The sequence below is a fragment of the Kogia breviceps genome, chromosome 19, assembly GCF_026419965.1.
Source record: "Kogia breviceps isolate mKogBre1 chromosome 19, mKogBre1 haplotype 1, whole genome shotgun sequence".
Lineage (NCBI taxonomy): Eukaryota > Metazoa > Chordata > Mammalia > Artiodactyla > Physeteridae > Kogia > Kogia breviceps.
This window is the reverse complement of record NC_081328.1, coordinates 21,123,961-21,151,577: the sequence shown is the minus strand read 5'-3', so window position 1 is coordinate 21,151,577 and position 27,617 is coordinate 21,123,961. Positions and strand designations below refer to the sequence as shown.

The 27,617-nt window shown below is 53.5% G+C and overlaps 1 protein-coding gene across 7 annotated transcripts; it reads left to right on the top strand.

Moving 5' to 3' along the window:
* The first annotated feature begins 386 nt into the window (after positions 1–386).
* Positions 387–27,101, top strand: MRM1 (mitochondrial rRNA methyltransferase 1). 7 transcript variants are annotated; one of them, XR_010838095.1, is made up of 9 exons: positions 411–1,221; positions 1,423–1,516; positions 3,545–3,677; positions 3,780–3,899; positions 4,104–4,291; positions 16,424–16,552; positions 18,027–18,201; positions 21,312–21,527; positions 27,035–27,101. XR_010838095.1 is itself a non-coding variant. In XM_067020825.1 (6 exons), the coding sequence occupies exons 1-5, from the start codon at positions 659–661 to the stop codon at positions 4,247–4,249; spliced, it is 1,056 nt and encodes a 351-aa protein (XP_066876926.1). In that variant the 5' UTR covers positions 387–658; the 3' UTR covers positions 4,250–4,291; positions 4,532–6,496. The 7 variants fall into 7 exon arrangements, 5 of the variants coding, with proteins under 5 accessions (XP_066876926.1, XP_066876929.1, XP_066876927.1 ...); XR_010838094.1 differs by lacking the exon at positions 27,035–27,101 and having other exon boundaries at positions 21,312–23,033; XM_067020825.1 differs by lacking the exons at positions 16,424–16,552; positions 18,027–18,201; positions 21,312–21,527; positions 27,035–27,101 and adding an exon at positions 4,532–6,496 and having other exon boundaries at positions 387–1,221.
* The last annotated feature ends 516 nt before the right edge of the window (positions 27,102–27,617 follow it).

Sequence of the window (27,617 nt, the reverse complement as noted above, 5' to 3'; positions counted from 1 at the left end):
ATCTCCCGGGGGTCTGAGTGCTGAACAAGGAATCTGGCCACCATTACCTGTGGGCCAAGGGCATCGTTTGGTTTGTCAGCAGGTGCAGGTCAGGCACAGAGCTGTCACTTAGAGAATTAGCTCCATGGCACAGGAAGTTATTGGTGGGGTCCTGCTGACTGGTACCGATGGTTTGACAGGCAATGGAAGTGTAGAGGAGGGGCTGGATGTAGGAGAATCTTTTGAGGAAAGTCACCAGCGCCTGGTGGAGGATGGGATGTGGGGAGGGAGTCACCATGACTAACCAGGTTGAATAGGAAAGCCAACACATCCCCTTAAAGTGTTCTTTGCTGACTGGGAGGTGGAGGTCGTCGCTCAGCCGGCCCTGCAGGGGGCGCTGTGGGAACGACCTGGCCGCCGGGCATGCGCCATGCGGCTCCGGGCCGGGGTCTGGGCCGTCCGAACGCGGAAGCGGAGTGGCTCACGTGGGGGCCGGGAGGGGCCTGTCTAGGTTCCGCGGCCGGGTTCTGGCCAGCACCCGACTGGGAGTCCAGGCCTTTCCTGTTTCTGAGGGGGTGGGCCGGGAGCAGCCTTCGGGTCCCCTTCACCCGCTTTCGGGGCCTGGGAGCGGGCCCCGGCGGGGTTGACCACTCCTGAGGACGCAGCTGGGGCATCGACCATGGCACTGCTCTCGGCCGTCGGGGGCGCGACCTGGCATTGCTGCGGTCGCCTCCTCACGCGTCCTTTCTCCCAAGCGGTGGGGCGTGGAGAACGGCCCGGCGGGGAGGAGCTAAGCCGCCTGCTCCTGGATGACCTGGCGCCGACTCCGCGGCCGGCCGGGGGGCTGGAGCTTCTGTTTGGCCTGTCCCCGTGTCTCCTGGCTCTGCGGGCCGCCCGCCGCCGCGTGGCCCGGCTCCTGCTCCAGGCCGGTAGGTCCGGGCTGCAGGGGGAGCGGGCCGAGCTGCTGCGCGCGGCTGAGGCGCGGGACATCCCGGTTCTGCGGCCCAGACGGCGGAAGCTGGACGTCCTGTGCCGCTACCAGGTCCACCAGGGCGTCTGCATGGAAGTGAGCCCTCTGCGGCCCCGGCCCTGGGCTGAGGCCGGGGAGGCTCGGCCAGGAGACGACCCCCAGCGGCTGTGGCTCGTCCTCGAGGGGCTACAGGATCCCCGGAATCTTGGGGCCGTGCTGCGCTCCGCTCACTTTCTCGGAGTGGATAAAGTCATCACCAGCCGGAGAAACAGGCATGGCCTCCCCTTATTCCCCATGTGCCCCAATTTGGAGGCGCAGCCGAGTTCCTAAGCACCTTGATCCTTGGGTGGTCCCTCAGCCAGGCCTCCCCAACGCCAAAATTCTCACCCCTAACTCTTGGGGGCTGGGGGGAGGGCACGGCACCGGGCTTGAGATTACCCAGCCTCATACGGTGGCATGGGGAAACCTTTCAGCTGCCCGCTCAGTCCTGTAGTCAGCAAGGCCAGCGCCGGGGCTATGGAGGTGATGGACGTGTTCTCCACTGATGACCTGGCCGGTTTTTTACAGGTAATGGCGCGGAGAAGGAGGGGGGGCGGGGTGTCAGTAAAGGAGAAGAAATGAGCCAAGTTAAGTCTCTCCAAGGGCCCCCAGCTAGCAGCTGATGGACTAAAGGGAGAGAAGGGGGCGTGTTGGTATCGCTTCCTTACATCCTTCTAAATCCCTTTAGGAAGAGAAAGATCCGGAGTTTTAAAAACCACACATGGGGGGCTTCCCTGGTGGCGCAGTGGTTGAGAGTCCATCTGCCGATGCAGGGGACACGGGTTCGTGCCCCAGTCAGGGAAGATCCCACATGCCGCGGAGCGGCTAGGCCCGTGAGCCATGGCCGCTGAGCCTGCACGTCTAGAGCCTGTGCTCCGCAACGGGAGAGGCCACAGCAGTGAGAGGCCCGCGTACCGCAAAAAAAAAAAAACAAAAAACCACACATGGTGGGTTTTCCCTGGACTTCCCTGGCAGTCCAGTGGTTAAGACTCCGCGCTTCAAATTCAGGGGGCGCGGGTTCCATCTGCGGTTGGGGAGTAAGATCCCACAGGCCCCGCGGCGCGGCCAAAAAAACCCAGAAAGCACACACGCACGGAGCAGAATGTGATGTTAGGGACTTTTACTGCACTCCCTTCCGAGGCGTACATCTTTGCTCCTCCTGCGAGTTTACTCAGTAGCCTCCCTGACCAGTAAGTAGGTATTCAGTAAATGCTCAGCTGTGAGGAACAGGTGGCTCCTGGTGCCTCCAGAAGGGGCGCGGCTTGAAAAGCAACCTGAACAGGGACTAGTCTATGCCTTTCCCCTCATTCCTCCCACAAGCGAAGAAACAAAGAAACAAAAGAAACCCTCAAAACCACCACCACCACCAAAAAAACCACTTTGATATCTAAGAAGGAAGGGGCAAACCTAAGTATTAATAAAACCCCTCTCCTGGTCCATACACATTTTTCTTCAGTTGTGCTTCCCTTGCTGGACACAAGGGGGCATCCTCTCCCAGGGCTCCCAAGTCACAGTCCTTGGATCTCTTTTCTGTATATATTCATTTCTTGTTGGTAGCATCCAATCTGATGGCTTTAAATGCCATCTCTATTCGCATGCCTCCCAAACTTGTATCCCTCCTGGATCTTGCTCCGGAACCTCATATTTGCATATGTAGTAGCCTGCTCAACAGCTCTTTTGTTCTGTCTTATCGTCATTTCAACAAGATTTCCAAATGTTGTTCCTGTTCCTTTTGCAGACTTACCCAGCTCAGTTGATGGCAACTCCTCCATCCCTATAGTTGTTTAGGCCCAAAAACCTTGACACCCTCCTTGTTTCTTCTTACTCTCACTCAGCATGTCCCACCTGTTGGCATATCCTTTTGTTTTTACCTTGATGTTATTTCCACATTCTCACCATTTCTCACCATCTCCACTGTTACCACTCTGGTCCAAGCCACCATCATCTCTAGCCTGTATCATTGCAGAAACCTAACTGGGCTGCTTATTTCTGCTAGTGGCTCTCAACATAGGCAGAGTGATTCTGTAGAGACATAAGTCAGACCATGTTACTAGTTCTCTGCTCAAAATCCTTTCAAAGCCTTTGCATCTCTCAGAGTAAAAGCCAAAGGCCTTGCAGTGGCTTTTGAGGTCCTACCTCACGTGGCCCTTTGTTTCCTCTCCTGTCTCAATGGCTCCCTTTCCACTGGCCACCTTGTTCTGCAGCTCCTCCTGCATGCCAGGTAAGCACCCACCTCTGGGCCTTTGTACTTACTGATCTCTGCCTAGAATATTCCTCCCCCAGATGTCTACATGGTGCTCCCTCACCTCCTTCAGGTCTGCATTCAAATGTCACTTCAGTGAGGCCTTCCCTGACCCCCCTGCTACGAGGCTGGGATTTGGGCCTGTTTTGTTCATTGCCTTATGCGAGTGCCTAGAACAGAACCTGCCCGTTCTAGGTGCTTAATAACTATTGACTGAGTCTGGTGGCTCAACGAGAGAGTGAATATATGGGCAAGGCCGGGTCTCTGATGAAGGTTTGGTGAGCTAGAGCATGATTTCTTCTTCCCCGTTTCAGGCCAAAGCCCGGCAGGGCTGGCTCGTGGCTGGCACGGTGGGCTGCCCGGGGCCTGAGGTCTCCCTGTCTTCTGAGATCCCCATCACTAGTTGCTTGGAGTTCCTCTGGGACCGGCCTACTCTTCTAGTGCTGGGTAGGTAGATGCCCTTGCTTTTCTGTGCTCAGACATGCATTTTCTGAGTGCCTGTGTGAACAGCTGGGGCCTCCCTAACCCTCTGACCCCCGTACGCTGCAGGGAACGAGGGCTCTGGTCTGTCCCGGGAGGTGCAGGCCTCCTGCCAGCTTCTCCTTAGCATCCTGCCTGGCCGGCAGCTGCCTCCTGGACTCGAATCCTTAAATGTCTCCGTGGCTGCAGGTGAGTCTCCACTCCCCTTACTTCTCTCCCTTTAATCACACATGTACGGCTGGTTCATCCTAAACAAGTTTCTCAGTCTTTCTGTGTCTCTGTTGCTTTATATGCCAAATGAGGAAAATACCTACATCCTCTTGAGGATGAAGTGAAGGAGTGCCTGGCACGTGGTCCCTCCTCTTCTCCATCCTTGTCCTTCTGTCTGTGCAGGAATTCTTCTTCACTCCATTTGCAGCCAGAGGAAGGGTTTCCCGGTGGAGGGGAAGAGAGAGCTACCTCTTCAAGACCCCCAAGATCCCTCGGCCTCGTCTGAAGTGCCCAGAATGGCTCGGCATCCAGGACTGTCCTCGGGATGAGAAAAGGAGAGGCAAGACGGGGGTTGACTTGGACCGTCCGAGGTGTGTGTGTGCTGTGGGGGCACACACATTCACACGCTTGAATGTGCCGGGGTCTCTTGCGTTCTTGCCTGAGTGTGTGCACCCAGGCCCATGTTTATAAACTGCTCTCCCAGGGCTGGGAGCTTTGTGGTGGAGACCAGAGGAAGTTCAGTTTCCCCTTTTAGCTTTGGACTTGGAATTGGAGATGGCAGCTTGTTAATTTCCAGGCTGTGCTGGGACAGAGGGTCTCTTTCTTTCCAGGCCCTGCCTGGAAGTCAAGGGGAAGTTCACACATCAGAAGGAAATCAAGCAGCCCAGTCCAGGGGTCCTCTTCCTCTTGGACCAGCGTGAGAATGTAGAGGGAAGCCCGGGGCTCTCTTGTGGGCCAGACAGGTGCAAATCTAGGCTCAAACCCGACCCTACTGGGGCCTTGTGCACATGGCTTCATCTTTTTGTGTCTTGGGGCCCTTGTCTCCACCTCTCTCACAGGACTGTTGTGAGAATCCAATAAAACATCACCTGGTATCCAGCAGGCCCTCAACCAGTGAGCCATTATATCTGATTTCTCCATTAGGTGGCAGCCTCGCTCTTTGGTCCATAGTCTTCGGGCCGCTTTCACAGCCACCTGGGGAGATTCCTGGCTGTGGCCCTCCCCCTCCCCACCCCCAGAGGCAGGGGACTGATTAGCAAATACCTCCCATCCTACTGGCCCACCAGTAACCCCCATGGGTGAGTCATCAGTCAGTCTGCCTCTGTGGAGGGACCAGAGCCAGAGCCTTGGCCTTTGATTCTGGGAGGTGGTGAGGACCTCGCAGCATTGCTGTTTATTGTACAACCCAGACAACTCTGGTACTCCTCCCCCAGGGTCCCACAAGTGGAGCAGAGGCCACTAGGATAAGTAACTTAGAGCAGTGTTGGCTGCACATTGGAACCACCTGGCAAGCTTTAAAAAACAAGTGGCACTGGGGACCCACCCCTCCCAGCCTGATGTAATTGGTCAGTGTGCAACATGAACATCTGAATTTTTAAAGCTTCCCAGGTGGGTTTCATGTGCAGCCCAGACTGGGAACCACTAGTTTTCTCAGCCTCAGCAATACTGACATTCCGGGCTGGATAACTGTTGTGAAGGCCTGTCCTGTGCATTGTAGGACGTTTAGCAGCATCTCTGGCCTCTGCCCAGAGGCCCAGATGCTGGTAGCACCTTCTCCCCCTAGTTGTGACAACCAAAAATGTCTCCAGACACTGCCACGTGTCCCCTGGGGGACAGAGTCGCTCCTAGTTGAGAACCAGTGCTCTGGAGCATGGATCTGGAGCACAGCAGCCCTAGGGGCGGATCCCGATGCTGTGTGACCTTGGCCATTTCCTTACCCATCTGTGCCTCAGCCCCCTTCTCAGTCAAAGGGGGATAATCATACCTTTTTGGGTGGCCGGGAGGATATAGAGGGTGATAGGAACTCAGTGCCTTACACATCATAGGTGCTTGGTAAGTAGTACTGCCCTTTTCTCTGTGGAATGGATTTATCTTGGAATTCTAATGGTGATGCCAGTTTAGAAAGACATTTGAATTTGTTTTAAAAATGCCTAAGATGGCTTTAAATTCAAAGTTATTCCTCTCAAGTAGGAGGAAGAAATCCCTTCATAAATGCCATAGATCTCCATTGCCTGGGTCCCCCCTTGAGCTCTGTCCCTGACTGCCACGTGTCCATCTTGGGTGTACTGCACCACCTCCCATATCCCTGCTGCACTCTTGACCAAGAGCCTAGTGTGGTTTTTAACTGTGACTGTGCCTTAGTGTCCTGGGATCAGGGAGTGGGTGGGTGGGGGCATCGCTTTAATAGTCCAAGTGCCCAGAGGCACCAGGCTGATTGGATCGGCATCTCTGGGGAAGGTTCCAGGCACCAGCATTTCTTAAGAGTTCCCCAGCTGATGCCAGCATGCAACCAGTTCAAGAATCACTGGCTCTCAAACCACCCGCAGGTGTCCAGCTGCTTCCAAATCATTCACACCTATGCTTTTGAGTGCATGCCTGAAAGTTTGGGCCAAGCAACCTTTCACCTGTCCCCAAGGTTCTTCAGAAGATGCTGGATCCAGCCCTGACTCTGTGGCTTCCTATCTGGATGGTGTCTTGGTCTCATCCGTAAAATGGGGATAGTGCCATCACTACCTTCTCCAGCTACCCCCTCCCCAATAGGGAGGTTGTAAAAATAAAAAGTATTCTGTAAACTACAGGGCTGTGCACCCCAGGACTGGCACATGATAATGCAAACCTGGATGTGAGGGTTCAGTTCATGTGTCAACCTGACTGGGCCATGGGGTGACTGGATATTTGGTCAAACATTATTCTCTGGTGGTTCTGTGATGGTATGTTTGGATGAGATTAGCATTTAAATTGGTAGACTGAGTAAAGCAGATTGCCCTCCCCAGTGTGATGGGCCTTATCCAATCAGTTGAAGATCTGAATAGAACAAAAAGGCTGACCCTTCTGCAAGTAAGAGAGTTCTCCCTGCTTTTTGGAACTGAAACATGGCCTCTTCCTGGGTCTCGAGCCAGCTGGCCTTCAGATGGGGACTACATCATCAGCTCTCCTGGGTGTCTAGCCCCACCCTGTAGAACTTGGGGCTTGTCAGCCTCTATAATCACATGACCCAATTCCTTATAACATACATAGTGTGTATCTATATGTGGATGTGTATATATATATCCTATTGGTTCTGTTTCTCTGGAGAACCCAGACTGATAGACGTGATGAAAACAAACTAAGGTGTCCTGGTGGTCCCCTGCATCTGCAGGTACAGAATTTAGTTCTGCTCTCTAGAACTAAACCCAGCATGGAACCTAGAAGTTGGGGTTTGGTGTCCTTGGGGTCCAGAGCCCCCTCCTTCCCACGGACTCCTCCGCGGTGTCTGGAACCCTATCTAACTTGCCTTGGGCCTGCTGTTCATCAACTTTCTGATTCCCAGTGGTCTGGGCCAACTAGAGGGCCACTCCCCTGGGCAAACAGCCGGGCCCAGGTGGCTCCTCCCTGCTTCACCCCCTGGGCAGCAGGCTGGCTGTCCTCTGGGAAGACAGGTTCACTTGGACCAAAGGGAACTGAGGCCGTAATTACCTGCCAGGTACACACAGGTGTGTAGTTATGTCACGCAAACCAAGCACTCCCAAGATGAAGAAAATGCACCTGAGGCCCTAAGGCCGGGGATGAGGCCTGATTCTCTTTGCACGTGGCCTCGGGTGCTGGCTTCATAGAGGCTGCTCAGCTCAGCAAGCTCAGTTAAAAGCCCACGAGCTGGGGTGGCTGTGGCCGTGGGTATGAAGGGCGGCAGGGTCAGGATGCAGCCAGAGGAGAGCATAGTGGTGGCTGAGAACATGACCTTGGCTGTTCAGCAGTGTTTGCTTTTGAGTTCCAAGTCTGACACTTGCTAGTGGTGTAAATGTGGACGTGTCCTTTAACTTTTCCAAGCCTTGGTTTTCCTCATCTGTAAATGGGGACAGTAGTGCCCACCTTGGAGGATCATGGTATGGATCATTATGAGATTGTGCACGTAAAGCCCTCAGCCCCATGCCCTCAAACTTCAAGGTGTTCTCACAGCGCCTGGGGGCCAAGAGGTCAGGGCACGGGGCTCTGCCCTCCTACCAACCTGGCCTCAATTTCCCCATAGGCTCTAGGGCCCCTTTCAGCTGCAATACACAATGGTTTACCGCCAAGAGCAGAGGGAGTTGGGGGAGGGGCGGGGGTGGAAATGACATTTGCAGGACCCTCCTTTGTCAGGGTCCCCCAGCCAAGAGGGGACAGGTCTCCGAAGGTTGGTGTTCCCAGAGCAGCTCAATTGTGGCCAGCACCCCTGCCCCCTCCAGGGCTGGCATCTTTTTCTTTTTTTGGTAGGAGGTTAAATTGCCAGTACCCTCCCGGAGGCTGGGGTCCTAAACTCGACCCCCCTCCCCACTCCTGCAGGGCCAGGCGCCAGGGAGCCCCACAGTTTGTCAATGTAATCAACCTTGAGGTCTCTGGCTTCCACAGGTGCAGTTAGCATGCCCATCTGCTAATCCCTGATTAATGATGTTTACAAACATGGGACTCCACTCTCAGAGCTGCTCAGCCCCTCCCTCCTGGGCCGGGAGGCAGGGGTCTTCCTAGCATCCTGAGCCCACTACTTCAGGCCTCCCCAGCCAACACCCCTCTCCATCCCCTTCGCCAGGCAGTGAGCAGAGCTGGAGGTCCTTCCTCAGAGCCCCCTGGCCCAACTCTTACTGCACACAGATGGAAAGGAGACCCAGCGAGAGCACCCAGGGAGACCCGAGGCTGGGAGGCCTGGGATCCTGCTCTTCTTTCTTCCCAGTTCTGGAACTTCCAGGACACACGGTGTTGCCTTTACTCACCAGGCCGGCTCTAGCCCCGGGGCCACACACACATACCTCCCTTCCGTGGAGGTGTGGGCCCGTCCCCAGTGCCCCAAGGATTGGGCTCCCCAGCCTCTCCCCAGACACCCCTCCCACCTTCCTGCTGAGGACTTTGTGGGTCTGGTCAGAGGCCCATTGGCGAAAGCATTAAGAACACACTTTTCAGGGAACTGTATTCAATGTCCTGGAATAATTCATAGTGGAAAAGAATATGGGAGAGAATTTGCTGTACAGCAGAAATTAACACAACATCGTAAATCAACTCTACATCAATTAAAAAAAAGAAAAAAACCCCCACACACTTCTGAATCAGACAGTCCTGGGTCCAAATATTGGGTCTGCCTCAGGGGCCAATCACTTAACCTGATTGAACCGTAGTTTCTTCATCTGTGAAATGGAGATAGGAACAGTGCCTGTCATAGAGGTCGTTGTGAGCGTTAACGATTGGATGTATAAAAAGGACTTAGCACGGTGCCGGCGACACAGTAGGTGCTCAATAAATGTGAGCTTTTTTATGTCAGTGAAAGTAATGACAATGATAAGAATAATGATGATGATGATCAAAGGAGGCATCAGAAGCTACAGAGATGCCCAAGGAGTCCCCCTCTCAGGGGAGAAGGGCAGGTCCCAGCTCATTACTGGTGGGGGCTGGGTGGAGGTGTCAGATTGGAATCACTCCTGGCTCTATTCGCAGCTTCTCTGTTTCATTAACACCTCCCTGGTGGTCTTCAGCTCATCCTGCTGGGGGAGGTGCCTCCTAGAGCTCCCTGCTCCCCACTCCTGGGTCTGTGTTCAGACCCACATACAGAGTTTTATGTGGGAGAGAGGTGTCCACTGGCTGGGAGGCTGTCACTGTCCCCTCCCCACAAGGTCCTGGGGGCCTGGTCAGGGGGTGTAGCACCTGAGGCTGCCCCTTCCTCTCCCCTCCCCCATCAACCTCTCATCCCCACTGCATCCCAGCCTGGCCGCTTCTTCCTTCCTCTCCAATCTCCCTTGACGTGACTCGGTGTGAACACAGCTTGATCTTGGGTTCTCATCCTGACCCACCTCTTCCTAGCTTGATGACCTAAGGCAAGTCGCCGTCCTCTAGGACATTTATTCAGTTCTGTAAAATGGGGACACGATACTCACAGCCTGGTAAATTGTTAAACTCTCCACAATGGCAGCCGTTGTTGTTATTTTACAGGGAACAGCTGCTCTCAGATTGATCATTTTAAACTGCAGGACTTTGTTTAGCCAACTGGGGTAGGGGAGCAGGGCCAGAGCCCTGAGGACCACTAGGTTCAAAGAAGCAGGAAAGGGCGTGAACTTTGCCCCAGTTCATTGTCCCAGTTTCCTCCCCAGACTGGGAAAGGGAGTGGGGCTGGTCATTGAATTGGGACCGGGAGATTTATACCTCGGGCTCTGGGAAGGCTGCTTCTAAACAAGGTTCCCCTCCGCTACACTCCAAGAAGGATTCTTATGGAAATGCCTGTCCTTCGCCCCCTGTGTGCCCTCTCTGTCACAATATTCCATTTCAGAGGACACCCTTCACCAGCTGCGGTGGGCCAGGAGGAGGGGCTGGGCCCGGGCTTCCCAACCCGCCCGCCCCCAAACCCAGCAGTCTGGCTGAACTTGGCCCCTTCTGCGTTCACCTGCCACCTCTGTGCCCCTACCCTGGTCCCCCTCAGACACCCTGCTTTTTGCTGAGGTTTGTGGGTGTCAGAAGGGAGACTCTAAAAAGTGGTACTTTTTGTGGTTTATCTGTCACCTCAAAAAAAACGTCAGTGGGCTGAACAGTTTCCTTCAGAAAGAAGAAAATGAGACACAAGTCAGCAAACGAGGGAGACAGTAAGACAGTGGGCTTGGTCCCTTCTTGCAAGCAGCCTTACAGGCCTCCTGGTCCCTTGTCCCCACAGGCCTCTGCAGACACTAAGCCCCTCCCACTGCCTAAGAACACCCACTCCCCTCCTTTAGACTATGGAGCCGGAGTTAGTTAGCTGTACTCCTTTTGTATTCCCGGGTCCCAGCACAGGGCCAGGCACATACTGGGGGCTTAAAAACCATGAATGGACAAGCAAATAGGTCCTGAGATGGGAGACTAATTGCCTCCCCCTCCTCTTCCCTATGGTGGGGTGGGGGGCAAATCTCTCAGCATGTTTCCAGCTGGCCCTGACCTTTCACCTTTCAGAGGAGGCAAGATGCAAATGGTCCCCCAGCCACAGCTGCTCTTGATTCTCTGAAACAAAGAAGCTAATCGAGGGCTGAGGGGTTGCTCTGTAGAACCCCTCAGCCCTCAGCCCTGCTGAGACCCATCTGCATCCAGGCCTTGCACAGATGCCCCTTCCGTAGATGGGGGTACTAGCTGCAGGTCAGGCACTGCCAGGGGCTGGATCTTGTTTAAGTCAGAGCCCTGAGACCAATACCACGTACACAACAGTCTCGCCATGGTGAGTATGGGACCCGCAAGCCGTGTGCTGGCAGCAGGGTGATGATGATGATCATGATTATGATTATGATGGTGGTGGTGATGGGGCGAATGTTTATTATGTATGTGCCACACGTGCTAGCAGTTTCACATGCCTCATCTCCTTGAATCCTCATGCTGCTTTGGGGTGGGCACTGTTACTACCTTCGGTTTATAGACAGGAAATAGACCCTGAGGGGTTGAGTAACCGGCTCAAGGTCCTGGTGTGGCAGTCCGCGGAAGGGTTTGGGAGGGAGGGAAGGAGGGAAGGAGGGAAGGGAGAGAGGGTGGGGAGCTGGGGTTGGCAGGAGAGGACCTGCAGCCCAAGCTTCCGCTAGGAGGCTGCTGCTCAGGAGGCCAAGCCACATCTGCACACAGCCACCCTCCCTCCCCCCAACACCAGGCCCCTCCCCCATGCAGCACCCCACCCTGTCTCCCCACTCCACCTCTTCCCAACCATCTCGACAAGCTCTGAGTGGGTCATCCCAGTGCAGGAGCACCAGCTCCCGGCTCAGTTGTGGGTGTTATGCTCAGGCTGGGAGGCCAGAGTGACAGCTCAGGGCTGCTGTGGGTAGCACGTGTCCTAGAGACACCCAGACTTGGGTTGAAATCCTGGCTCTGCGCCCACATCTAAAGGCTCAGGCCTTAGCCGAGTTTCTGAACCTCTCAGCTTAGCTTCCTCCCTGTAAAATGGTGGCCCAAACTGGCTTTCTCCCAGGGTTGTGCTGGGGCTTGAGAGAAAATGCCCTGGGCACCAGGTAGGCCTTCAGAACTCTTCCTTGCCCCCCCCCCTTCTGTCTCTCTTGGGGGCTTCCCTCTGTGTCAGCCTCTTTACCCTTCTTAGCTCAGGGTCTGGTCCTTCCTCTCCTCTCAGCTCTGCCTCTGTTTTCCGATGATCTCCATCCTGTCTGCCTGTCACTGGGGGTCCCTGTTACTGCTCCCTCTCTGGGGCTGTGTCTCCACATCCTGTATGTCCCTCTCTTTTCCTCTTCTCTGGCTCTACCCTGTAGGGCAGATCGATGGCAGCCGCTAGTTATCGATTGGGGTGGGCATCCAAGTGTGGCTGCCGGAGGCCAACATTGACGGACAGGATCGGTGCCCAGGCTGATGCAGTGGTAGTTGAAGAACCTGGGGCTGCAAGGCAAGAAGGGCTCCCACCTCTCCTGCCAGGACCTGGGAGTGGGAGTCCTTAAAGCTGCAGACCCTGCCGCTAAGATGGGAATAGAGGGCGGGGCAGAGGGCCTCTGAGGTCAGACAGCCAAGGCTTAGCAAGTATTTAACAAGTATTTATTGAGCATCTACTATATGCCAGCTGGGGATACAGCAGTGAGTGAGTCAGCAAAAATCAGTAAGTAAAATTATATAGTGTGTTAGGCAAGAAATAGAGCAGGGAAAGAGGGATGGAAGTACAGTTTGGGGGAAGGCTCCATTTCGAATAGTGCAGTTAGGGGTAGGCCCCCTTGAAAAGGGGACCTTTATGCAAAGACCTGAAGAAAGAGAAGGGGTGAGCCCTGTGAGAGCACTCTGGGCAGTGGAAACACCAAGTACGAGCAGAGACCCTCTGGTGGGGGCAGGCTCGGTGTGCTCTAGGCTCCCAAGGAGGTTGGTGGTGGAGTGAGAAATAAGGAGAGCAGGAGGAAATGGGTGGGAGGGAGAATGTGGGGTGGGGGTGGGTAGGCACGTGCATGGCTGGGGGTGGACGGTCAGTCCAGGGCTGTTAGCTGCCCCAGCTCCAATCTGAGAGGCCCGAGCAGCTCCCACACGAGGGTAGCTTCTAGAATATGATTCTGATGCTCCAGCCATGCCCGGAGGTTTTGTTTGTTTGTTTGGGGGTTTTTTTTTTGTTCTTTTTTTGTTTATGTTTCGGTTTTCTGTTTTGGTTTTTAACTGAAGTATACTTGGTTTACAAGATTGTGTTAGTTTCAGGTATACAGCGCAGTGGTTCAGTGATACATATATGTGTGTATGTATTTATATTCTTTTCCCTTATAAGTTATTACAAAATTTTGAGTATAGTTCTCTGTGCTATCCAATAGGTCCTTGTTGATTATCTAGTTTATATATAGTAGTGTGTGTATGTTAATCCCATCCTCCTAATTTATCCCTCCAACAGTGACCACGTTCGAGGTCCTTCACTGGTTTTGTCAATGAGATAATGCTCACAGCAACCCTCTCATAAGAATCTCTCAGTCCTTGTGGAGTTGGGGAGACTGAGGCTCAGAGACATTTGGCAGCTTGCCCCGGGTCATGCAGCTAGGAAACAGCAGAGCTGGGACTCAAACCCAGTTTTGTCTAATTCCAAAATCTTTGCTTTGTCCTTTTTTGCTTACCACCTTAACCATTTTTAAGTGTACAGCTCAGTAGTTAAGTATATTCACATTGTTGTGCAAGAGCTCTGCGGATCTTTCCGTCTCACAGAATTGAAACTCTACAGGCATTAAACAACTTCCCATTCCTCACCCCACCACCATTCTATTCTGTTTCTGTGATTTGACAACTTTACTCATATATGTGGAATCATATGGTATTTTTTTTATGACTGGCTTATTTCATTTAGCATAATGTCTTCACGGTTCATCCATGTAGCATGTGATAGGATTTCCTTCCTTTTTAAAGGCTGAATAATATTCCATAGTATGTATATACCACCTTTTGTTTATCCATTCATCGGTTGATGGACACTTGGTTTGCTTCCATCTCTTGGCTATTGTTGAATAGTGCTGCCATGAACACGATGAGTGTGCAAATCTCTTTGAGGTTCTGTTTTTAGTTCTTATGGATATACCCCTAGAAGTGTGATTGCTCGATTATATGGTAGTTCTGTTTTTAATTTTTTTTGTGTGTGTGGTAACGCAGGCCTCTCACTGCTGTGGCCTCTCCCATTGAGGAGCACAGGCTCCGTGGCCACGGCTCACGGGCCCAGCCGCTCCGCGGCATGTGGGATCTTCCCGGACCGGGGCACGAACCCGTGTCCCCTGCATCGGCAGGCAGACTCTCAACCACTGAGCCACCAGGGAAGCCCCGGTTTTTAATTTTTTGAGAAACCATCATACTGTTTTCCACAGTGGCCGCACCATTTTACAATCCCCCCGACAGTGCATGGGGGTTCTGGTTTCTCCAGATCCTCACTAACACTTGTTATTTTCTTTTGTTTGTTTGGTTTTGATAGTAGCCATTCTGATGGGTGTGAGGTGATATCTCACTGTGGGTTTGATTTGTGTTTCCCTAATGATTAGTGATGTTGAGTGTCTTTTTTTTTTTTTTTTTTGGCTGCACCAGGCGGCATGTGAGATCTTAGTTCCCCTACCAGGATCGAACCCACGCCCCCTGCATTGGAAGCACAGAGTCTTAACCACTGGACTGCCAGGGAAGTCCCTGAGCGTCTTTTCATATGCTTGTTGCCATTTGTAAATCATCTTTGGGGAAATGTTTATTCAAGTCCTTTGCCAAATTTTTAACTGTGTTATTTTTTTGTTGATGTTGTTGAGTTGTAGTTCTTCATATATTTTGAATATTAATCCCTCATCAGATAGTGATTTGCAATTATTTTCTCCCTTTCTGTAGGTTGCTTTTCACTCTATTGATTTTGTGTCCTCTGATGCACAGAAGTTTTACATTAAAAATTTTTTTTTAATGTTATTTTTATACAATTTTTAAAGATTACTTTCCTTTTAGAGTATTACAAAATAGTGGCTATATTCCCTGTGTTGTACGATACATCCTTGAGCCTATTTTACACCCAGTAGTTTGTACCTCCCACTCCCCCATTCCTAGACTGCCCTCTCCCCCCACTGGTAACCACTAGTTAGTTCTCTATATCTGAGTCTGCTTCTTTTATTCAGTATTCACTAGTTTGTTATAGAAGTTTTAAATTTTGATGTAGTCTCATTCATCTGTTTTTTCTTTTATTGACTGTGGTTTTGGTGTCATATCCAAGAATCCATTGCCACTCCTCTCTTCAGTCAACAATTCTGCTGACACCTTTGGGTGGGTGGGTGGGAGGGAATGGGGGAGGACAGTTTGCAACAGTTGAGGGAATGAGGAAGTGTTTAGCCAGGAGAGCGGAAGCAAGCACGTGGGTGTCAGTGGTAGGAGCAGTGGCTGTGGTATTCAGATTACAGAAGCGCTTTCATGGAGCAGAGCAATTACCCAGAGGGCAGGATTGGGCCCAGTAGGAGGCTCAGGGAGTCAGATAGCAGCTCAATCTAACAGGATTCCAGAGGTTGAATGGGGGTACTTTGGAGGTAGTGAGCTCCCTGTCACTGGAGGAGTGCAAGCATTCAGATGACCTCTCAGGCAGGATGTGGCACAGGGGCTTCAGGCACATGATGTTAAGGTTGTGTTGATGGCCTCTGATCCCTTCTGTGATTCAATGAGGAAGGAGGGAACTTCAGGCTGTGGGGTGGGGTAGACAGGATTCCACCTGACAAGTGTCCTCTCTTCTGTGTCTGGGGAAGTCTTGTAATTTGGGGTTGAGCTGTGGAGGAGATTCCCTGAGTTCCCATCACCCTGGAGCCTGAACCCAAGCTCTGACCTGGATGGCCCAAGGATCTTGGAGTCCTGGGCTGGAAGAGGAGAAGAGAGGTGAAGATGTGGCACCTTCATCGCCTGCGAGGTGCTGCTTGCGAGCTGAATGAATTGAGGGAACACAGATTTCAGGGCCTGTCAGACCTTGGTCAGGTGCTGCCTTGGGCACTTGCTGCCTGGGTGGCTGTGGGCAATTTCTTTAACTTCTCTGATCCTCACTTTCCTCAGCTGAGCAAGGGGCCATTGCCTCTCTCGCAGGGTTTTCTGCAGAATGACCGTAACAAGTGCCTGAAGGCTGGCTGGTGCTCAATAATTGCCTTTCACCACCCTCCAGAGCCAATGACCTTGAGTGGGCTGTACAACCACCACCTTCCGGTGCTGCTTCCCACTGTTCTTGGCCTTGGCCAGCCCCTCTGACCCGGGTGGACCTCGGTCCCTCATTCCTTCTGAGGCTGGGAATCCAGACTCCTGGATCCAGATCCAGAACCCAGCCTGGCCATTGCAGACACCCAAGCCGGCCCAGGGGCCCTCTCGGCCTGGTTGGGTGGGGCTGGATGGCAGCCTCATCTCCCCTCTGTTGGTCCTCTGTCAATGCCTGTCCTGACGGCTACTGGCCCTGGAGCCTCCTCAGGACTGGCTGCCCAGTCCCTCCCAGCGCTGCAAGCTGTGCCTGGGCCCATCTCCTTGTATGTTGCACCCAGAGATCCCCCACATAACCCCCAGCCCAGCACCCCCCATTGGGGCAAAAAATCAAATCTCATTAAAGGCCATTGATTTTCCTGCAGATTTGCTGCTAGTACACTTTGAGGATTCTTAAGAGGGTGAGAGGACTGGAGAGCTGTCTGCCAGAGCCCCCAGCCCGCTCTCGCCCTTCAGCACAGCAAGGTTCTGGATATGCCACTGATTTCTGGGGAGTGAGTATTTCTCTGTCTGACTACCCCCATCTTCCTACAAGGCTGGGGCAGAGGGGTGTGTGTTTCTGTCTGTGTATGTCTGTCTTTGTGTGTCAGTGTGTGATTTTGGGTGTCTGTGTGTGTCCCTGGGTGTCGGTGGTGTGTCTCTGTGCATCTGTGTCCATTTGTCTCTGTATCTGTGTATATATCTAAATGTGTGTGTGTGTGTGTGTGTGTGTGTGTGTGTGTGTGTTGTGTGTGTGTGTTTGCATGACTGCAGCAGGGGATATGACGCTTGGCTGGCAGTTGAACTCTTGATGCTCTGCTGCCCATGAACCAGCCAGCCTGGGGAAGGGACTTGACTTGGGCTAAACCCAGGATATGGATCTGGATCCTCCAAGGAGCCAAGGGCTGGAAGGGCTCTGAGGCAGGCGTAGGCTTCCTTGCCCTCTCCTACCTACCTACCCCTACCGCCCCTTTGTCATCTTGGAAATGGGACACCTTGCTGGCTTTGTTGGGGTGTTAGATTTGCGGTTTGGGGGGCTGGTAGAAAAGATTCACAGCCTGATATTAGGGGGCAGTGCATGAATTCTTCCCTCCCCTCCCTTCCCCCTGAACTAAGAGCCCCAGGTAAATGTTTAGAGTTGAATGGACATATATTCACCTGGTGAGTCTGGAGAGAGTGGATTAGGAGAGAAGGTTGGGCAGGGAGGGTGCCAGGGAGAGGGTGGGCACAGAGGGCATTCCTGTCTGCCGGGGCCATGTTTCTAGCACAACATCCAACATCAAGGATGGCCTCAATGGGGATAAAGGTCACCCAGGGGCCCTTTGGCCTTCATGGGGTGAAGTGGCTTATGGCCTGACTGTAGGCTGGACCATCGGCCTCTAGCCCACCTGCCAGGGGCAGAGGTCAGCCGTGGTGCTGGACTGGCCTTCTAAGCCCTGGGACATAGCTGACATGCCCCAGCGAGCAGCCTCGATGGGGCCTCCTACACATTTGGGGGTGGAACGGGCCCTGGGTGTGTGCCCTCAATGAAGCCTCACCAGCCACCTCTGCTCCAGCCCTGCACAGGCATGTCATGTGAATTCGCGACATGCGTGTGTGTTCTCACCACGGCCTCTGCCGGGAGAACTGGGCGGCTCTCCGGGTTCCAGAGACAGGCCAGATTTATGGTGCTGGGAGAAATATTTAGGCCCAAGACAGTTTGGTTGTGTTAATTATGGAAATCTAAAGATAATCTATATTTAATGCTGAATTTTGTCAAATTTGCTAAAGAATTAGGGGAGCATGTGCAAACAGTGACACTTCAATGAAGAACAAGGTGCAATTAAACTCTGAAATTTACAGTGGAATAATTGGAGAGCATGACAAATATAGTTATCAGCAGCAACTAATTAGGGGTGTGCTCGAGGTTTCTGGGCTTGATTAATCTCACCTAGATGCTAATAAGTTTTGCTGGGCAGCTGATACCCTTTGTCGCCTCCTACTTTCCAGCCTCTCTCCAGAACACTTGGGGGGCAAGAATGTGGTCTCCATCCCTGGTACAGCCTGGCCTGAAGGGGACAATGGGGGCACTGGAGCTCCTCTGCTGAGACCTCTCTCCTCAGCTAAGGATGACCTGAACGCTTTGAGCCTCCCCTGCTCAGGCATCCTGGGGTCTCGCTGGTTGGTAAGTTCTTCTTGGTGTCTCACTTGAGGCTTGTTGAGATTGAGGGAGAGAGGTATTGGAGGTTGAATATTAGGGTCTGCCTGAGCCTCGGTGGGCCAGATTTGTTCCCTCACTGTTGACATAGTCCGCCTCTCACCTCTGCCTCCTACTCCATGCCTTGTGGGAAGGGGTGCTGAAGCCCCCTTCCCCCCAGATAGATTCCATGTTGCACCCTCCTCCTTCCCTCCCAGGTGTCTGCTAATCTTCCTTGCTGCTGATTGTGGCCAAGGCTTAGATCCACTGATTCAAATTTAGGCCTGAGCTGGCGCTCTTACCCGGCTGGAGTGTGGCCAGCGCCCTGGGCATTGCTGCCAGGCTCAGCTATGAACTAGAATTGTCGGCTTCCTCTCTGCCTCTCACCCTGCCTCTGAGTCTTGTTTCCTGCCTAGATGCCTCTCTGAGACCTGCTGTCCTTGTCCCCCTTCAGGGGCCCACCCTTTCCTCAGAAGTTCTCCTGTCTGCCAGGTCCCCCACTCGGGGTCCCCCAGGGCTGGTGGGGCATGGACCCCATCCTGGGCGGCCCCTCTGCTATTTCCTGCCTTTACTCATCTGGCACAGGACGACAGGGACTTCGATCGGTAGCCTCAGATGAGGTTGGCGCATCTAAACCGGGAAGTTGGGTGAACTGTGACATTCTTTGTGAATGTCCTTGATACGCCAGAACTCAGCATGAGTGTGTGTGAGCGTGTGTCCGTGGGAGGCTGGGATCCTTCTTTGGAACAGAGAGAATTACTTCAGGGAACTTGCCCCACAGTCACGAGGACCTGGGGTGAAAGGTGAGGAGCTGAGCAGACCCTCAGTAAAGGGGGCTCCCTCCCTGCCCCCACTCCGACCCCCCTTCATCTTTCAGGGGACTTACATAGCTCTTCAGTCCATGTTGGGGCCCCGACTGAAGGAGGCCAGAGTGGGAAGCAGATCCTGGAGCTTCACCCTCTCCAGCACCTGCCTCCAGGCAGGGAACCCACGCAGCTTGAGGCCTGTGTGCAGTGGTTTAAAAAGGGCTTGTAAGGTCTCCAGTCAGGCCATGAGGTGTTAACTTTTGTTAATGGAAGGAGGTGGCTCCCATAGCCTTCTTGCCTCCACTTCCTCTCCAAATGATAAGACTAAAATGCAAATCAGATCTTTCCTGTCCTGGCTCAGAAATCTTCAATGGCTCCTCCTTGCCTCCAGGATAAAGTGCAGACTTCCTAGCCTCAAGGTCAAAGCTGTCCACAGTCTGCCTCAGTCTGGTTCCTACGTCCTCTTGGGCCCCTTGAAGTCCCTTTGCTCTACCCCTTCCCCTACCCAAACCCTCTTCCCCAAATCCCCGTGGCACCTGACAGTCTGAAGGCTTTTATTGCAGGCGGTTTCCACTACCTGAAATGTCTTCCTTCCTGCTCCCATCCCCAGGTCCACTTTCTGGGAGACCCAGCTGAAGTCTCACTGCCCCTGGGCCCCACAAATCCTGCCCAGATGCTCCCTTTGAACCTGTCTGTCCCTTCCCCACCCCCGTCTGAATTCCTTCTGGTTGCAGTTGTCCCTTCTAGCTGTGTCAGACTCCTCCACCAGGGGGCAATAGACGCCGCGGGCACAAGCCAAATGGACCCGCCCCGCCCCCCACCCCCCAGCCCTGGCTGTACCCCTCCTTGGGCCTACCTCTGCTGTGCTGTCTCCTGGACTTCAGGGCTGGAGGATTTGGGGGCAGGGCGTGTTTTGTGCCCTTCTCTGCAGAGCTAACACCCTTTGAGAGTTGGATGAAAATGACAGAACTAGCTTCTTAATTTGTTTGTACAATGGGGCAAGTTTACCAGGCACCACTGACGTTCTGGGTCCCCAGAGCAGGCCTTTGTTGGCCCATTTTACAGATGGGGAAACATGTCTTTGTCATTGCTTAATCTTTCAGAGTCTGACAAGTCACAGATGCAGAATGCATTGGATAAACCGAGGCTCAGAGCAGATTTGCTGAGGGTAACGTGACCTGTGAGGGGGGGAAGACTGGGGCTCAAACCCAGGTGTCTTCAATTTCTAGGTTAGCAACTTTTCCTCCACACCAGTTTTTCCGATCATTCAAGATTCTGGTCCAATCCCTCCCTGTCAGTGTCACAGCCCCTGTCTCTGAGGCAACTGCAAATGGTGCCTCAGTCTTCATACTCCAGCCCCCAAATCCTCAAGTGCTGTGTGTCTTTGGACAAGTCACTAGCCTCTCTGACCCACAGCAATCTGTGAAATGGTCAGGTGATGCTTATTCACTACTTTGCAGGGTTATTATGGGATGCAAAGAGATGATGGATACCGAGGCCCCTCTCCCCTAGGATGAACCCCCTGCGAACCTGCGCTGGTACATTCTCCCAGGGACTCTTGGTTTGTCACTGGAGCTGGGAGGGGGAAGAGCAAACACCTGCACGTCTCATTCAGCCCTTCTCTGGGGGGAGAAGAGAGGTCTGGGGGATCCTTCCTCAGGAACCTCCAGCCCTTACAGCTGCTGGAAGTGATAGGGCTCCGTTGCCATGGCAACTCGGGCCAGCCGCCGTTGACCTCACTTAGGATGATTACCTTTCAGCAAATAAAATAATTGTGTTAATAAAGAGGCTGTTCGCCCCCTCGTCCCCCACCCTGCTTTGGCCCATTCCCCATTCCCAGCCTGGGGTAAAGAGAGGCCTCCCGGACCCAGTTACCGCCCGCCTGTGGGACGCCTTATTTGTAGATAAGTTGTTGGCCTAGACCCTGACTGGGTTTTAATTTTTCCTGTTTTAAGCATCTCTCACCCTCCCTAGCTTACCCTCAGCCTCCTTGCTCCGATGTCTCTGTTGCAGAATTGAGATGACACTGCTCTTCCTGTTTTCCTTCGAGGTAGCTCTGAACACCAAGCGGGCCTCCCAACTATCAGCATAATAAATTCTACTTTATTCTACTTTATGGAGGGCCTGCTGGGTGTTACATGCTTTACAAGTACCTCCAAATATGTCCTCTTTATTCCCTATCAAGTCAGGAGCTTCAGTACCGCTTCACAGGGGAGAAGACTGAGGCCCTGGGAGAGGAAATGTTTGTTTGGACAGGGCTGGAAATCTGGGTTCGTCTGGCTCTCCTCACAGGTGTGGCCGTTTGGCCTGGGGACATTCGGTTCAGCTGCTGGTTGATACGCACCATTGGCTTGCCACCGGGCTGCAGAGATGGACACGCCCACAGAAACAGATGCAAGATGCATGTGACACGTGCTCTGAGACCAAGAAAATGGCGGGGACCCAGCTCGAGGTGGTGAGTCCCCGTGGGAGATAAGGAAGACGAGACTGGCCAGTATTGAGCCTCTGGTAAGTGGCTGACGCTGCCGAATGCCTCAGGTCTGTCATCTCACATGATGCTCATTACAACCCCATTTCACAGGTGAGAAGAGTAACGCTCAGAAAGTTTAAGTGAATTTTTCAAGGTCACATAGCTGGTATGGAGCAAGGCTTCAAACCCAAATTTGCCTGACCTCCCTGCCCTTGCTCAGTGCTTCTTGACTTTATCAGCCAGAGAGAGGGAGGGGGATGGGGGAGGGAGAGGGAGAGGGAGAGGGAGAGGGAGAGAGGTGAAACATGGTTTCCATATATTGTTCATTATATGAGGCTCTTGTTCAAAATAAAGAGGGGTTACCAAAATGGTGGCTAGCACTTTTCACCAATGAACAAAAATAATGCAACATGATTAGGCTGTTGGAAAGCTCATTTAAAGCCTTACAGTAATTATTAAATCAGGGCTTTGTGGGCAGTGCTGTCCTGTGATGGGGCAAAGCTTTTGAATTGTGAGGGGGACCATCCTCACCAGGTTCTGGGGTCTCTCTGTGACTGGAGGAATAGTGTCACAGGACAGAATGTCAGCAGGCTGGATTTGAGGCCCTTGGGAAATGAGTCCCAGGGTAGAGACCCTTCCTAGTCTTCACCCGTGCCCCCATGAGAGGCCCTGCTCCAGACAAAGTGAATGGACAAGGCAGGGCCAGGCCGGGGCCGCGGCGCCCGCCGGGCACACTAGGTGGCGCTCTGACATCGGTCAATCCTCGGAGCTCCTGGCTGTGCTGTGGCCTGAGGGCCTGGCAGGAGTGACTTTGAGGGGGAAACAGGTCACCCTGGACCTGACGCCGGCGTTAGGGCTAGGCGAGGGGCACTGGAGAAGTCAGAAGCCAGGCTCGGGGTCAGGAGCACTGTCCCTCCCACTCGTGACTCCTGGTCATCCACGGGGCCCCAAGCGGTAGGGACTGGAACAGTGGCAGTGGGAAGGACAGAGAGACCAGAGGTGCTGTGTGGGGATGGAGGTCAGGGGGTGAGGCCGGAGGAGCCCAACCGTGTAGGGGGGACCCTGAGCTGGGTGTCCTGTCATTGACCGCTAAAGCCCAGGGTTCTAAACCCAGGGCCCACCTGGAGGTGGGGTTTGCCCACCTTACCTGCCGTTGGAGCCCAGGGCAGGTAAGAGGCTGGGGAGGAAGCGGTATGTTTAAGTCCTCCAGCCTCTATGAAAGGAAGCCTTGAGAGGACATCCCTGGTGGCTCAGTGGTTGAGAATCCGCCTGCCAATGCAGGGGACACGGGTTTGAGCCCTGCTCCGGGAAGATCCCACATGCCGCGGAGCAACCAAGCCCGTGCGCCACAACTACTGAGCCCGCGTGCTGCAACTCCTGAAGCCTGTGTGCCTAGAGCTCGTGCTCTGCAGCAAGAGAAGTCACTGCAATGAGAAGCCCGTGCACTGTAATGAAGAGTAGCCCCCGCTCTCTGCAACTAGAGAAAGCCCATGAGCAGCAACGAAGACCCAACACAGCCATAAATAAATAAACAATTTTATATTTAAAAAAGAAAAAGGAAGCCATGAGAGATGTTGGCAAGGGAACAGCTTTGCTCCCAGGGCAAGATGCAGGCACAAGACCACAGGCCTTGAATTCAAAGGTCTGTTTAGCTGTGTCCTAGCCATGGGACCAGGGGCAGGCCACTGAGCCCTCTGCTTCATTCTTCGTGAAATGGGCATGATTCTCAGAGTTGTTGGGTAGCTTAAACGAGACTGTGCACACAGAGGTGCTCAGTGTGCCCGGGTGAGCTGTCCCTCTTGGCCGTCGGTTTGCAGGAGTGGCATCTTGCATCCTTTCCTTGGCTGAAGACCCAGTGAATTCTCAGTGATGTTGGTTGATTAACTCCTGGGGTTGGAGGCAGCTGGAGTTGGCAGGGTTCCAAATGGGCCTTCATACCTTACCCCACGGGGGCCCATCCCTGAGAGACCCCTGCCCGCAGATTTTAGCGTCTTGCCTGTTTAGGAATGCACCCCTTAGAGCTGGGCCTGACTGCTCCACGTATCTGTCCTGTGTCTCTCCCTGTGCAGGCCCCTCACTGCGTGTCTGGGGCTCTGTGGGATCTAGAGAGAAAGGGGATCCCCAGCACCCCCTTGGGGTAGAAGGAAGTAAAGGGGCCTCCTTTCTGGTAGTCTGGTTGCCTCCTTTCCTCAGCTCTGGCACAGGTGGGGAAACTGAGGCAAGGGGGAGCCATTGGATCAAAGCACAAATCCCTGAAAGCTGGTAGGTGTGGAGAGGGAGGTGGCGGATTAACTTCCCAGCCGCCTTGCGGGGCCTGTGGGTTCTGTGACCCTAAACTCCTGGGGGAGATGGCGTCAGAGTCTGGCTGGAGCCGTGCAAGGAGCCAGGAGAGAGAGGGCAGGAATGGTCCTGGAGGAGAAGCCAAGGGCAAGGGCAGTGGGGGCAGACTTATTCAGTCAATAAACATGCTGCAAATGTTCAGTGGCCCTTAGTGGGCCACGCATTGTCACAGGTGCTGGGGATTCAGGGGACCCACCCCGGGGAGGGTCCATGGAGTCAGGTGGCTTGGGGCTTGGCTCCAAGTGGCTTCCCCAAAATGCCTAACATCTCTAAGCGCCTGTTTCATCGTCTGTGAAATGGGGAGATGGGGATAATAATAACATCTCCCCCATGGGACTGTGTGAGCGTCAGATGCCTGGAAAGTGCTGAGCACCAGGCCGGGCACTGAGTGAATGCGAACGACTATGGGATTGTCCGTGTTATCATGGTCACTAGCTCTGGAGAGTATGACCTGGATTCAATTGCTTACCTTCCCTGAACCTTCCTCATCTAAGAAATGGGTTCAAAACATCTGCCCTGCCCACCTCCCAGGACCCTGTTGTGAGGTTTAAACCAATTAAGATAACACATGGGGAAGGGTCAGTTTATTTATTTATTTATTTATATTTATTTATTTTTGGCTGTGTTGGGTCTTTGTTGCTGCACGTGGGCTTTCTCTAGTTTTGGCGAGCAGGCGCTACTCTTTGTTGTGGTGCGCGGGCTTCCTATTGTGGTGGCTTCTCTTGCCAAGGAGTGTGGGCTTCAGTAGTTGTGGCTCGCAGGCTCTAGAGCACAGGCTCAGTAGTTGTGGCGCATGGGCTTAGCTCCTCCGCGGCATGTGGGATCTTCCCGGACCAGGGCTCGAACCTGTCTCCTCTGCATCGGCAGGCGGATTCTTAACCACTGCACCACCAGGGAAGCCCAGAAGGGTCAGTTTAAACTGTGTGTGTGTGTGGGGGGTGTGTGTGTGTGGGTGTGTGGGTGTGGGTGAGTGTATCAGAGACCCCAGCATTTGTGCTCTATCTATCCTGCAGGCCACCAGAGCTCAGGTAAGCCATCAGATGGCTGCCTGGTACCTGGCAGTTCGTGTCAGTTCGTCTGTTCCTGGAGCCCTGGGGCTGGGACTGAGGTGGGGGTGGAGATGTGGAGATGAGGGCCAGGCTGAGAATTGCAGCATTTCTCCAAAGGCCTAGGGAAGTCGAGAGAGAAATCTCAGAAATTGAGTGAGGATGAACCCCTGTCCCCGCCCCAGCTCTGGGCTGGGGCCTGGCGGGCCTGTCTGCCGAGGTCAGGGGGTCCTCCCCCAACTCTGTGAGCATCCTCTTCTGAGTGAACCTCCCCCTCCGCCCACTAACTTCCCCCTCCAGGCCTAATTCTTGCTGCCAAATTATAGAATGACCCAGGGGTGCATATCAATAACACAGTGGGGCTCTATCCCAGAGGTGTTCGATGTTTGCACCTCCCAGCTCCTTATACCCATGAGAAGGTGCCTGGTCACTTTCATTAGTGCTGTTAGTGCTTGGGGCTCCCGAACCCCCGCCCAGCCCGCCTGCCCAACAGCTGGCTGAGTGCTGGAGTTGGTCAGGGTTCAGCTTGGATGGGGCCGAAGAAGCAAAGAACTGGTAGAGGAGTCTGAGAGCATTAGGATTGGGGGCAGCTCCCTCTCCCCCAAGAAATGAGCTGTAAGAGGCAGTGTGGTAGAGTAGGAAGGACATGGGTGTTGGCGTCAGCCAGTCCGGGTTCCAATCCTTTACCTGCTGGGCAAGGTGGGGTGGCAGAGTAGGATCTACCCCGTAGGGTGGAGATGCAACTTTCAGGGGGTAACCTGTGTGACGCGTGCCTTAGACTGTGAATACAAGCTTCGCTGATGGGGTCAGCTAACTGGGATTTGGGCGATTTTGTGCCTTCCCCTCCCCCTGCCCCAGTTACTTTTCTTAGCTCATTGATTGATTGATGAGGTGAAAGGCATCATGGGGAATGAGCAAGATGCCGTTCAGGTGGGGGATCCGGTGTGAGTGGCAGAAAATCCCAGAGTGTATTTCCTTTCCGAGACGGCAGAGAAGAAAAAGGGCTTTTCTGGTTGGGAGATTACCTGGCCTCGTGAAGGAGGGAGTGCTATGGAACTCCAGCTGGTGGAGAAAGAAGGGGGTGCCTGGCGGAGGGAATTAGCGTGGGCAGAGGCCTAGAGGTTGAAAAGCTGGGGACACATCCACCAAACTGCAAATAGGCTGCTTTCCTAGGGCAGAGGGCTAGTGAGATGAAGCTGAAAGGGCATTGTCCCCAGTTCCTGGATCATTAAAACAGAAGTGGAATGCTTTGGGAAGAGAGTAGGAGGCTGAATTATTTGGATACTTACTAAACTGTTCTGTCAGGTCCCTGCATTGGAGGAATCTGCTCCGTCAAGGTGACCCACCTCTTTTTTTTTTTCCCTTTCCCTCCAGAATGGAGGCTTAAAAAACAACAGTGAAGGAACATGTCTCCCAAAGAACATCCGTTTCCCTTCTCTGTCCTCCTCTCCTTCAGCTTCACATTGTGTCTTTAACCCCATTCCCACTCCTTGAAGAAAGAAGGTGGTGCAGGAGGAAGATGGGGGTAGGAACAGGTGGTCCCCAAGCTGTCCTCACATAATACGGAGGGACAGCCTAGCATTGGAGATGGCCGGGGCCACATTTCTTCCTTGGGCCACCAGGGCAGATACACATCAGGGAGGACCCTGTTCTCTCCCAGAAATACTCGGGTCGAGTGATTTACCTTAAACCAGGCTCACTACCCTCTTCGTTCTTCAAACGGATACCCAAGGAAGGAGATGGTGTTTGGGCAGCAGAGACAGAAGAAGGAAGGGGAGGAGGAGGAGGCGGTGGCCAGCTGGCAGAGCTGCTTTATTTCTTGCTCTGGAGCAGGCTGGCAGAGCCTGTCCCTAACCGACAGCAGGCAGGAGGCAGAACGCCGGCTACCGGAGGATGCACGGGGCCCTTTTCCCTCCCTGCTTCCGGCTCTAGCTCCCTCCCTCTCTCTGCCTTTCTTTCCCCCTGTCTCCCAGGTGGCTCCTTAGGCTCCTTGGTGCTTCCTGAGAGCTGCACGGGGTGGAGATGATTTTTTGTTCCTTCTCATTTTAGACGGAGCTTGGGATTTCTCATGCCCAGCCACTGAGTGTGGCTTTGGTCCTCTTTGGGGGCCCAGGGGGTGGGTGGGGAGCCCACACTTCTCTCTCCCTCTTTTCTTCCAGAACCCAGCCCATCCAGTCCCCCACAGGGAATCTTCAAAGCTCCAGAGCCCCTCCTCCCAAACCATGTCCTGTCTTTTTTTTTTTTTTTCAGTACGCGGGCCTCTCACTGTTGTGGCTCTCCCGTTGCAGAGCACAGGCTCGCGGAGGACGCGCAGGCTCAGCGGCCATGCCTCACGGGCCCAGCCGCTCTGCGGCATGTGGGATCTTCCCGGACCGGGGCACGAACCTGTGACCCCTGCATTGGCAGGCGGACTCTCAACCACTGCGCTGCCAGGGAAGCCTTGTCCTGTCTTTTTTCTTTCTTTTTTTTTTCTGTGTTTTTTCTTAAATGGACTTACTCCAAAAAGGATCTAAAGAACTTTAATTTTTTTTTTTTTTTTTGGCCATGCTGTGAGGCTTGTGGGATCTTAGTTCCCCAGCCAGGGACCAGGGATTGAACCTGGGCCCTAGGCAGTGAGAGAGTGGAGTCCTAACCACTGGACCACCAGGGAATTCCAAGAGCTTTAATTTCTAAACGTTCACATTCTGGTCAGTTCTTTCTGGATTTTTACTGCCTTCGGGGGTGTTTTGTGTTACCTGAAAG

What these genes read in the sequence shown, in the direction of transcription:
- MRM1 (XM_067020825.1), top strand. Translation starts at nt 659, where the DNA reads ATGGCACTGCTCTCGGCCGTCGGGGGCGCGACCTGGCATTGCTGCGGT. An exon ending in ACCTGGCCGGTTTTTTACAG is followed by an intron (nt 1,517 to 3,544) that starts GTAATGGCGCGG and finishes TCCCCGTTTCAG; the next exon opens with GCCAAAGCCCGGCAGGGCTG. An exon ending in GCCTACTCTTCTAGTGCTGG is followed by an intron (nt 3,678 to 3,779) that starts GTAGGTAGATGC and finishes CGTACGCTGCAG; the next exon opens with GGAACGAGGGCTCTGGTCTG.